Consider the following 12,556-nt stretch of genomic DNA (forward strand, 5'->3'; position numbering starts at 1 on the left):
AAACTTTCCTGATTTGTTTTTGTGAGACTTTTGTGAGTTTTTAGCTCCTCCTTTTTTTAATAACCATTTTTACTTATGATGTTTGTCCTTTTGCTCGAATCAGAAGATTTTCCAAAAAAAATGCCTCGGTACTGTTCAATATTTCTTCCCTCGTGTGCAGTTCCAGTGCAGCTTTTGGCAGCGTGACTGATAGGATTTTTGCCTAAAGACAGAAATGATTATGCTTTCCTGTTTTATAGCTGGCTATTTCCTACAACGTCACAGTTGACAAGTAATTAAGCAGTGCTGGCAGTTTGATTTGCAGTTTTATGGTTGTGACTTGAGGCTCTAAGTCCAGTGTTAATTGCATTTAAGTTTGTCATGGCTAGTTATGAAAGCTGGCTGTTTGGCATGGTTAGATTTTAATGAACTCATTTTTTAGTAAATGAGGCAATGGAAAATAGCAAAGCAAATGTGAATAGAAATATTGTAGATTATCTGATAAACCCTGTCATAAGAAACATAGTGCCATTAAGATACTATAGTGTCTAAAATGATTAACACAAAGGGGAGACATAAACTGCAATATAGTTAGATTGCCTAGAATCATTTCATTATTCTTATCATATTTATAAAACCTCCATTATTTGCATGTATATGTCTTCCATAGTAAATAACTCTCAGCAAGACCACTATCTTACTTGACAAGTCATGAAAGACCACCGATGAGTGCTTTCTGATGAAATGTACATAAATGATCTTAATCATATATTTTTATTAATCATGGGGAGTTATGAAATCTGGCATTGATTCATCACAGTTAGCCTTTATGGAACCCCATTTCTCAGGAAGTGAGGCGTGATGAGATTGTAGGCTGCTGATTAATCACTGATTACAGTCACTGCATGAAACTAGGAGGAGGAATATATGGAAAATATTCATGTTATTTTTGAGTCTTTTGTAATGGCTGGTAAACATCAGACAGTTTGATTTCAATGTGTTCTGTGATCATTCTTATCTGTATTTTGGTATAGTCTGATCTGTAATTTTGTATAGTTTGCTGGCTATTCATGTTGAGAAATGCCATTGATTATAATTCCATATTGCTATGGTGTGTGTGTGTGTGTGTGAGAGAGAGAGAATGAGAGAGAGAGAGAGAGAGAGAGAGAGAGAGAGAGAGAGAGAGAGAGAGAGAGAGAGAGAGAGATGCCTGGTGCCCAGTTACAGTAGATGGAAGGTCTATCAGAGGTTCATTATACCAGGAGGGCTCATCAAAGACCAATAAGAACACAGAGAACACCATCCCATCCCCAAAACCCCCAACCGGCCCCCATACCCTCAACACCCCACACCCACCCTCATGTGCCCCCCAGACAAAAACTAAAAAAATATATATTTGCAACTCTATTTATGATTTCCAATTGTAAGTGTTTCAAATCTGTAATGACCTTCTGGCTACAAGCTGTGTTTCCTCCAAATACCAAACATAGTAAACAAGAAAGCTGTGACCATTTTGTTCAACCTACAAAATGCTAGACTTTGATTGCGCAATCTATTTTTAGTTTCTCCTCCAAAGACATTTTAAGGGGGGAAAACAGCTAATAGGTGAAATACTTCATTTTCATTACACATGTATCACACATGTACCTACAGATGTATCAGTGAACTGGACCATATGGAGATCAAATCTAGAGGTTGTTTCCCTCTGTGTAATAACCTGACAAGACTATCACTGAGGAGCTGTATGACCTGACATTCTGGGCTAGAAATAAATCAACTGCAGTCAACCTTCTTTATACACTTCTCAGTAATTTTATCTCACAGACTGTGGTGGTGCTGTTGCGCTTAGTTTCACAATAAACTAAAATAATCCGCCCCCGTAAGACATTTGGTAACAGCTGAACTGATATGGATGTCAAAAATGAAACTTATATTGATGTATTTTTTGTCTCCTGGTGATGCCCTTGTTTCTGTGTGAATAAGCTAAGTCTCTGTTTTACAGTACAGTGTCTGGAGATGACTACCAAGAGGAAGATCATCGGGCGCCTGGTGCCGTGCCGATGCTTCCGTGGGGAGGAGGAGGTCATCTCCGTTCTGGATTACTCGCACTGCAGCCTGCAGCAGGTGCCAAAGGAGATCTTTAGCTTTGAACGCACTTTGGAGGAACTCTACCTGGATGCTAACCAAATCGAAGAGCTTCCCAAGGTACTTGACAAAGCTCATGTTCTTTTCTTTTTTTGCTTTTATGTCAATGAATATGGTTGTGGGACCAGATGGCTTCTATTTGCTGTTATAATAATCTTCACTTTTCTGGAAAGGTTTTCCACTAGATTTTTGAGTAAGGCTGTGGGGATTTATGCTCATTCAGCGACAAGAGCATTAGTGAGAGTCAGGCAGTGATGTTAAGTGAGGAAGGCCGGTGTGTGTATTCACCATTCAAGTTCACCCCAAAGGTGTTCAGTGGGGTTGAGGTCAGGGCTACTTCAGTTCTTCCATTCCAACCTTGGTAAGCCATGTCTTCATGAATCTAGCTTTGTGCATAGAGTTGATATGTTCATACTGGATCAGGTTTGTAGTGAAGGGAAACTGTAATGCTAGAGCATACAAAGACAGTTTGGTGAAGAACCACATACGCGTGTGACGCTCGGGTGTCCACATACGTGTGGGTATAGTGTGTTTTTTAAACTATTCGTATTTTTGGATAAAAATAAATTTTGTGTGGCACAGTGAGAAGAATTGAATAGCATTTGCTCTCATATGAAATTACTGAAAGCAGACTGGGCTACAGACCTTTGTTCATCTTTTGCCATGGCAATTATGCTAATGCTGTCCTGTCATTATGTGCAATTTTGATTTAATATTTTTAGCAGCACTTATGGACTCAGTATGAACTGGAATTTTGAATCTATTCAACCCTATTTCAGATTGGTCTCTTTCCTGAGGGTTTTTGTCTACATTCAGCTTTTTCCGTGATGACTATACAAGCATAGACTATCATATCAGTGTCAGACCTGTCTGGCTTTATCTGGGTTTTTTAAAAATTTACTATAGTATAGTAAAATTTGGTTTTACAGTATCCTGTTAAAAAAATCTTCAAGGGCTTCGGGATTATTGGTTAAAACCATTTGAATTTGTGTTACGACAGCTAGACAGTATATTTGTGTAACATTCTCTAACACAGTGTGTGCATTGTGGTTGTTGATATACTGTGTAGCAGTTTTGATGATGTCTTTACTTCATTTATGGCTCAGGGTTGTTGCAGATATATTTCTTTTTGAGGCAACGCTTAAGGCCCTTAATCTGATACAGTAGGCACTAATCCAGTTAGCAGTGAGGTAAATTACATGCAGTAAAAACAAACATATTATTTGTGAAAGGCGAAAATGCTTCATCTGTTCTGAATACTTGCTTAAGGTGTTGATAACATTAACTGAATATTGGGGTAGGTTGTAGAGGGAAAACCTGTAGGCATGTGGGCATTTGTGCTGCAATCCTTCCCGTGGCTATTCACAATGAAGTATTTGTAAATCGCTCTGTTTGCTAACGTGTAATCATACTGTAGCTGGCTTTGTGAGATAAACAGAGAGGAGGAATTGCTAATTCAGAACATTGAACAGCTTTTGATTTTTTATATCTTTCATTTCCTAGCATTAAAATATAGAAATATGTATGCTACCTGCCCGTATTTTAGCTTTCATCCTTGTTATTTATTCATTTTTTATTTATTTATTATTTTCCCCCAGAATTCTTAAAACTGATTTCAATCAAAAAACTGGAAGATTCTGAATAAACAGACAGTTATGAAAGCTGGGAAAGCTCTGAGTTTCTGAGGGTTTTTTGCCCATATGACTCATCAGTGAAAAACCTAAAAAAAAAGGGCTTTCGAGTGGAATTAAGTGCTCCTTTTGTATGAGTGGTGATCTTATGAGATTGCTGCCTTTGGACTGTATGTTCTGCTCATTATAAACACCGTATTCAGTCTACCTTCTTCAGTCTAAATTGCTTTTACACACTTTTAATGGTGTTTTTAGGTAAAATAATCTTTCTAAGTGATGTTTGTGAGTGACAGAGCTCGTCGTCATTATATCGATGATGCTAAAAAAACGATGGCATGTTTGTATAATTCTGAAATCTAGAATCTGATTGGTCAGAATGTTGTTGAGTAATTTTCTATAACAGCAGCACTGATGGTACTTTTGGCTGTAGTTCAATTCACAGCTTTAAATGTAATATATGAATATAAATGAATGCGCATGTTATCGTTTGTATAGTAAAGGCTCGTTAATATTGTCTGGCAGATAATCAACATAATCAAAGTATAAATGGATTTAAAATGTGTTGTTAATTTACAAACATTATCACTGATTGGGTGAAGCTTTTTGTCTCCAGTGTCAGTGCTTTGTAAGAGTTTATGTCACAGGATTATTTTATTTTATAATAAAGTCAAGTCAAGTCAAGAAGCTGTTATTGTCATTTCAAACATATATATCTGTTGAAGTGCTTGCTCATTGGGGATAAATACAAACACAATTAAACATATCTAATATTAATCTTTATATTATTCTTTATATTAACCTTTGTTTTATGTTTATGTTCTGTAAAGCTGATTTGAGACAATGTCAACTGTAAAAAGCGCTATACAAATTAATTTGAATTGAATTGAATTGAATTGTGCTACATAGTACATACAGTAGACAGAGCTTAGGACATAATAAGTTAGTCCTAGCCACATAAACTACATCTGTGCAACCTGGTGCAAACCGTGTGAGACAAAAGACAAACACACAGTGCAGGAAAAAAGACAGTGCAAACAAAAAATACAAGACATTACACAAAAGACAATGCACAAAAAGACAATACACAAAAGCAGTGCCGTCCAGTGTAAATACTCTATGTTCTGTGTGTAAGCTGTATCACTTTCATATGCTGCATATTATATTTTGTCTGTTTATCTTCCACTTTATTTCATTCCTCTGTTCAATTTTGCACAGTTAATCTTGTTTTATTATAAGTAATTTAAAAAAGCACCCCCTACCCCAACCCCAACCCCGCCCTATTTTTTACCCTATTTTATTAGATTCCTTTATAATATGGACTGTAACTAAAAAAAAGCATTTCACTGCATGTTGTACTGTGTGCGATTGTTTTGTGACCACTGACGTGTGAGTTTTCTGTTTCTATATTCTATCTATCTATCTATCTATCTATCTATCTATCTATCTATCTATCTATCTATCTATCTATCTATCTATCTATCTATCTATCTATCTATCTATCTATCTATCCGTTAGCAACTCTTCAACTGTCAAGCCCTGAGAAAATTGAGTATTGCTGATAATGACCTTTCAAGCCTGCCAACCACCATCGCTAGCCTTGTAAACCTGAAGGAATTAGATATAAGTAAAAATGGTATGTTCCTCATTTCTACATATCCTGATCTGTTGGTTTATGATTATGTGCAAAAATGCTGTGTGTTGATTTATGAACGTATCCCTCATTCCTTCAGGCATTCAAGAATTTCCTGACAATATCAAGTGCTGTAAATGTTTATCAGTTGTAGAGGCCAGTGTAAATCCCATAACCAAGTAAGTACAAGAAACACAGAACACATAAATAAAACTTTCTAAACAGCAGATGGTTTGTGAATTTTTAATATCCATTTTAAATTCAAAGCATCTTGAAATTGTGCGGTTGTTAAATGCATCCTTGCTTTCTTAACTTAAAGAGTTTTGATGTGATTACCAGCAGTTCAAGGACACTTCATACTTCTGTTTAGAAATACCAGTTTAAACCTTTACTCCAGAGCGTTTAGAAACATTAGTAGATCAATATTAAAATATGTCTTATAAATTGTTTATTAACTATAGACCTGAGCTGAATTGAGTTTGATGCCTTAAATCTAGTGATAAAGGTTTTCTTTTGTATTCAAAAAGACTTTTAAATTATGAAACATTATGTTTTGTAATATCAGATGCTAAAATACATCTTTTATAACTGAATTAAACTTTGTTCAAGAAGAAACCACAGATTATTGATGTTATGTTTAATTTCTTTAGGATGAAATATTTATAATCAGCACTAAAAAAATAATGTAAACCATATCTGTCTGGGATCTAATTAGCTGATAGTGTTGAAAATAATCAGACATGTCTCTATTCCACAACACTCACCCTCATCTCCCCAATAATTTTTAAGCGACTTGCCTAGTCTCTCTAGCAGGAGTAGTTATAGAGAAAGTGTAATGGGATTAGACCAGGTCCAGTTTGCTTTTCTGTGAGAAAGAGGTACTTAAAGCTCACTGAGTGATGTGCTGATGACTTTCTCTCTGTTCCCTTAGACTCCCAGATGGCTTCACTCAGCTCCTCAATCTGACACAGCTCTTCTTAAATGATGCCTTCCTTGAGTACCTACCCGCCAATTTTGGAAGGTAAGAGCTCTATCAACAGCTTCTGTCATTCTGTATAGCACGCCAAACCTATAAAGCAGAGCTATTCTCAATATAAATCACTTTTATTTGTGTTATATTCAGGGGAAACCCACACCTAAAAGAGTACCATGTTACAACTAACAGAAAAGAATTGAGATATAACAAATAAAAGCAAAGAGACATATTAAAAAATACTGTTATTAAGTTTTCAGGTGTTCACTTTCTATGCATTATTCACTGTTTTTAGGCATCGTGTACGGAAACAAAGACAAAGGCTGATTGCTTCAGTGAATTACTCAATGCGAGTTGTGGCTGTTCACATCGTTAGATAATGAATTACAATTCCATGTGAAAAAGAATTTAGTAATACTGGGTTTTCGGTTTCATTTATTTATTTTTTATTTTCAAAAGCACAGTTAAAAAACATTAGCATTTATCTGCAGTTCTTGATTCTGACTTTTTTATGATTCTGAATTTATTTTACTGTAATGAAATAATTCCAACTCTTTTTTTTAGATTGTCTAAATTACGCATCCTGGAGCTACGAGAGAATCACTTGAAAACCATGCCAAAGTGAGTGACGTGGGTTTTTTAATTCAAACAAAGGATGTTAGCATTGAATCAGAGCAAAATTGACACTTTTGGGTTGTTTGCTGTTTGGTTTGACGATGCTGTGTTGTCTAAAGGAAGAATTACTTCTTGTCTAACTCTTGGACGAGATCAAGGTTAGAGAGATCAATGCTCAAGCATTGTCTAGGACAATTCAAATACATCAGTAATTAGATTAGATTCATCTGATGGTGTATTTGATTTGTCTTGGACATTTTGCCGTTTGTACAAATGTATAGCTAAAAGACTTTTATCCATTGGACAGAAATACAGCAACAGAAAAAGCTGAACAAAGCTTTTCTAAGGGTGCTTTCACACCTGCCTTGTTTAGTTCGGTTGAATCGTAACAGAGTTCAATTGCTCATTTGGTGCGGTTCGTTTGGGCAGGTGAGAATGCAGCAATGGTCACCGAGGACCCGCCCAAGAGCAACGCCAAGTTGACGAAATCCGACAACGATCCTATCTCTCGGCTAGTCGGCATAAAGTAGCTCAGGTTGTTCTCTAGTCCATACCTGAAGATGTCCTTGAGAGCCTTCTCTCCAAAGTTCACCTGATTACACAGGTCCACGAATACCTCAGCATATTCTTCGACTGGGAAATCCTCCTGACGTAGGCAAAACAAGATTTCTGCTGGATCCATTTGTGGTTAGTCGTTCTGTCACAATGAGTCACAGGCGAGTGAGGATCCAATTGCAGTTTGACTTTTTATTAGGCCGAAACAAGAAATGGGCAACAGATAAGCAGGCAAAAACAGGACAGAACACTGAGCAGAACAGGGAACAGGAACAGAGACATAAACAGACAACATACTACATACCAATAATGACTAACACCAAGGAAGTGTACAAACAGAGTAGATATAGTGAACAAGAACCAATCACAAGGCGGAGACAATCAAAGACTAGGACAAAACACCTGGGGAAGAGATTGAGTGCAATTAATGTTCATGGTAACAAATAAGTGGGCGGGGCCAACAATCAACAGCAGGGAATGACAGCAGACAGAAACAAAGGAAAACACAGACAGACTCATTACGGTATACAAGCGATGTAGATTACAACCACGAACATAATTGCAGCGGGCACGTTTATTCTGACCAATCGAGAAGCAGTTTAGGAAATACGCTCAAAGACATGTGTCCAGTGAGTGATGTGGATGTTATCACATGACTGCATTTTGGTTCGTTTCAAGTGGTGCGGAACAGAACGATCAGTGTGGTGTGAAAAGGAACCAAAACTGCTAAAAAGCTACAATGTATCATTTTTTGCTTTTGGTCCGGACCAAATGAACCGAACTATAGGTGTGAAAGCACCCTTTATGTGCACAGAAATCATTTGAACACAGAGAACTATTTATATAATGTATGTACTGTAGTAAATGTCATTTCTGTAACACAACACTGGAGCTATATCATTTGGCTCAGTTTAGAGTTAAAGAAATTGGAGGTTTGGTTCAATTTCTGCACACGGCTGGAATCAGGGTTGAATGACATTCTCACTTCAAACAAATCATTGTAATCTTTACCAGTACCCAAACTTTATCGATCTAATTTTAGTATTCATTTGCCCCTTTAAGAACATTACATGCAATGCAGCATATTCAAGAGGAAACATGATTTTTGTAACCGTGCAATGGCCTACAGTTATAATTTCCACGTAATCATGATTTCATCACCTTTTATAAATCTTCAGGATAAAAATGAATGTAAAGGTGTTGCATATTGTGAAAGGCAGCAGAGCTTGTAATGTATTCCATAATACAGCACCGCAGGAGCCCTACAGGACAAAACATTTTACACACTGAGGTCTTTGCATAATGATTCACTCGATTGCCCTGCTTAGCAACACTTTCTATTCTGTTATTACAGCTTTGTTTTTTGTTTTTTTTTATCAAACCCAAACTGATTGTTGCCTTTACATTTTACCTAGTGTCAAAAGGTAGGATGAGAAAATATTGCACAGGTATATCCAAATATAAAATCAATGAAAAAACATTTTTTGTGTAATTACAGGCTTTACAATACACATAAGGAGCAATTGAAAAGATGTAGTTATAGACTACCTTAACTGCTGTGATCAGTTGCATTAGCTTTTATAAGTGTTTTGTTTTGTTATAAGAGTTGTTTCATTATAATCGAAATATGGTGAAAATATATCACAGCTCGTATTGTATAGGTTGAAATTACGTTATGGCATTTGGCAAGGGACTTCCAGGCATCTTATGGCATCTTACTCTTGGATGGTAGATGCGATTTGAACAAACAACCTTTTAATCTGTAGTTCAACAGCCTAACCACTACTACTCCTTACACATAGGTCACATAGGTTTTGTTTTTGGAGTTTTTATGACCCACAGACATCTCAAATCTCAAATTTGATTGGCCAGAATGTGTTGAATAATTTTGAGTAACAGCTCTGACTGTAGTGCTGGATGTAAAGAAAGTCACCAGTTTGTGTCAATGAACTCATTGTAATATCGTTTTGTTTCTATAAAAGCAATGGACACAGGATCTTGGATGGTAGTTTCTCCACATAAAATGAACAAATAATATAATAATATAAATAATATATTTAATTACCGAGATTTTTTTTAAATGGATTTTTATATTAAAGGAGTCACCAGTGTTAGCACATTAGATGTGAAACTAACTTGTAACTGAAGTAAAGCTGCAAGTTAAACATATGAGCGTTTGATAGGTCTCTGTAACAACAAAAAGCCCAGTCTGTCTATGTTGCATCAACAAACTTCAACTTCAAGAGAGAGAAAAAAGAAAAGCTGGTAATGAAATGATGGAATGTTTCTATAACAGCACACCCTGTCATGTTTAACCTCTATAAATCATTTTCTATTTTGGATGCTGCAAAACTTTTACATATAGCTAAAGGCAAAATTAAAGTAAGTACTGTATAAAGAATTTAAATCATTAAGCCTTATTCTTTACTGTCTTGATAGACTACAGATACAGGTTATAGGTTCTGTTTCCTCTGTAGTTATAAATATAATGTGCTAATGTAATTCCTTTCTTTTTGTAAATGTGCTACAGGTCAATTCACAGGCTGTCACAGCTGGAGCGATTAGACTTGGGAAGCAATGAATTCACTGAGCTGGTAAGAAAAAATGTCTAACTGTGAAGACAAACGTCACTTGGGTTACTGTCATCTCACCCGGCAATCTTTTGACCCAGAAGGGCTTGTTGGGGATTGAAGCTTTCTCATCCTCCTCCTCCTCATCCTGAGCCTCTCATTAATTCCTCAGTGCTGTGCTGCATTGGTTGCATCATGCACTGATGTATTATTTATGAATCAGTTCAAACATGCAGCACTTGGCATGACAGGGAACTCAACGCTGAGTGACTTTCAATTTGGCTCACCCAGTTGGGAGTAAACAATAGCAATAAATCTGTCCAGTTTTTCTTCCAGGTTACACTCCATCCCATAAATACCATAATTCACTTTCCTTCAGTTAATTTAGAAAGGGTTCACATTAATGCCAGAACTTTGAGCTGGCAAATTACTATTATGTTAAGGAAGATGATGAAGATGGCTAAATTTTAAATGAAGCACTAGATCTCTTTAAAAAAGGTCAATCTTTGCATGCATCTTGAACCCTGAATTATTTATTCATTTAATGAGAAACATTGACAACAACAAAATGGATGATTACTGATTAAAAATTAAAACACGTACAATATTCAGGATTAGAATTGGCTGGCGTTTCTGTGCTTACTTCATTTAAAAAGTCATTAAAAGTTGCTTATTGTCAGTAAAAACCATCCCAGAAAATGAGCAGCTTGTGAGTTACTGGTACAAAAAAAATATATACTGTAATGATTAATGAATCAGTAGAAGTTGTGAAGATTAATAATCCTGCTTGGGGATTTACAGACCTGTCATAAGTAGCAGAAACAATAACAAAATTCTATGTATTTCTCATACTGCATATTTTACTTTAATGGATAAGCTCTCTGTACAATAGTCTATAAGTAAATACTGAGCAAATGAGCAAATAAGCCAAGCGTGACTCAGACATTCCATTCTTGCAGTGTCCGAGAGTGAAGAAAAATATTTTAATGGCTTTCAGGGTTGTTTTTTCCCGTCAGCATCATGTGCAGGTTTGTACTATCCAGGGCACTTTGTCCTTGGGTGAAAAAAAGCACACTCACTTCAGTGCTTCCAAAGGGAACAGATGGTTTGGCAATGCAATAAGCCTGCTTTACTGTTTAGAGCCCTGGAGTAATGAGAGAACCCCATTGACACTTAATGGTTCCGCTGTCTGGACTTCCAATCTGCCTGTCCCACTTCAGGAAAGGCAGTTTTGACCTTTACTGTTTGCACGTTCATCATTGCCTCAGCCATGTTGCTGCTTTTAGTAGCTGAGTACAGAAAGTGTCCTTTTTTTGATATATGGAGAAATGGAGCTTTAGTTTTGTTATGCGAAATTTGATTAAATTCAACCTCAATAGTGAGCCAGATGTGTCAAATTAGTCTTAGAGGTATAAGCAAGCTTAAAAAATGTGTTTTCTGGAAAAAGAACAAAAACTGGTTCTAAGGATGGATTTGTGAATTGCTTTGTTGGTTTGCATTTCTCTCTAATGATGCTCACACATTCTGAAAGAAAAAGTTATGATGAGGAGACACTGATAGGCTCTAGCTGTGTGTTACAGTGCAAGGGCCTACTGGGATCAGAGCAGATGCTGCCTGGTCTTTGGGGCTGCACTGCAGAAAGTTTCTTAATTGCACTGGCCCATGCTGAGGAGGTTTGGAAGGCAGAGATCATGGAGCTCAAAACAAGAAAATGAACAGGATGTAGAATGGCCGAGACAAAATGACACAGTCATCCATTATATACAGAGGAGGCATTCAATTCTGCAAAAGAAACATACTAGTCACCATGGAATAACCATTGTTGCGTAATTATTAGTAGTTTCTTCAGTCAACATCTTATAATTGAATGAATATGATTCTGTATTCAAAGCAAATGAAGATGTGTTTTCAATTCTCTCAAATGGACTTTGTTTGCTGAAAGATGGTGCTCTCAAAACATATGGTTTGGGACCACTAGACACAGACAGACTGATTACTTCTGTTTCACAATTCCCAGCCTCAATAGATAGAAGCAAAAGAGATAAAACATCTCAACACTGAAAGATATAATGAGCTGTGAATGGAGCAATAGGAATCTGATGAAGTCATTTGCTCTGCTGGCTTGTTGTACCCCACTGAGCATCTGTGTTGTTGCTATTGGAGTCTGTTCCTTACACCAATCTGCTCAATGGACAACATCATGGTGACACACACAAAAACACACACAAACACCAATTGCTTTTAAATTCAAATGACACAATCAGAAACAACATTTTCTTTTTCAAAGAGGTTTACACTAGACACTAAATGTACTGTACTAGTAATCTATATCTAGATCTATATCTAGATCAAGATCTAGATCTTAATCTATCTATAGTGGATTGTCATGGGAATAGAAACAGAAGAAGACTGAACATACATTTAAATATAATTCTTATACATTAAAATGAATATTTCA

The 12,556-nt window shown here is 36.4% G+C and overlaps 1 protein-coding gene across 7 annotated transcripts in view; it reads left to right on the forward strand.

The window, feature by feature from the left end:
• lrrc7 (leucine rich repeat containing 7) overlaps nt 1–12,556 on the forward strand; it is a 124,657-nt gene that overhangs the window by 80,562 nt on the left and 31,539 nt on the right. For all 7 annotated transcript variants that reach the window (XM_027147327.2, XM_047814281.1, XM_027147331.2 and 4 more), the window contains 6 exons: nt 1,982–2,184; nt 5,271–5,388; nt 5,486–5,564; nt 6,317–6,406; nt 6,923–6,979; nt 10,059–10,122. In XM_027147327.2, the coding sequence (XP_027003128.1) occupies nt 1,996–2,184; nt 5,271–5,388; nt 5,486–5,564; nt 6,317–6,406; nt 6,923–6,979; nt 10,059–10,122 (597 nt within the window). In that variant the 5' untranslated portion in view covers nt 1,982–1,995. The remainder of the gene's footprint in view (nt 1–1,981; nt 2,185–5,270; nt 5,389–5,485; nt 5,565–6,316; nt 6,407–6,922; nt 6,980–10,058; nt 10,123–12,556) is intronic.

This window comes from Tachysurus fulvidraco, chromosome 5 (genome assembly GCF_022655615.1).
Source record: "Tachysurus fulvidraco isolate hzauxx_2018 chromosome 5, HZAU_PFXX_2.0, whole genome shotgun sequence".
Taxonomy (NCBI): Eukaryota; Metazoa; Chordata; class Actinopteri; order Siluriformes; family Bagridae; genus Tachysurus; species Tachysurus fulvidraco.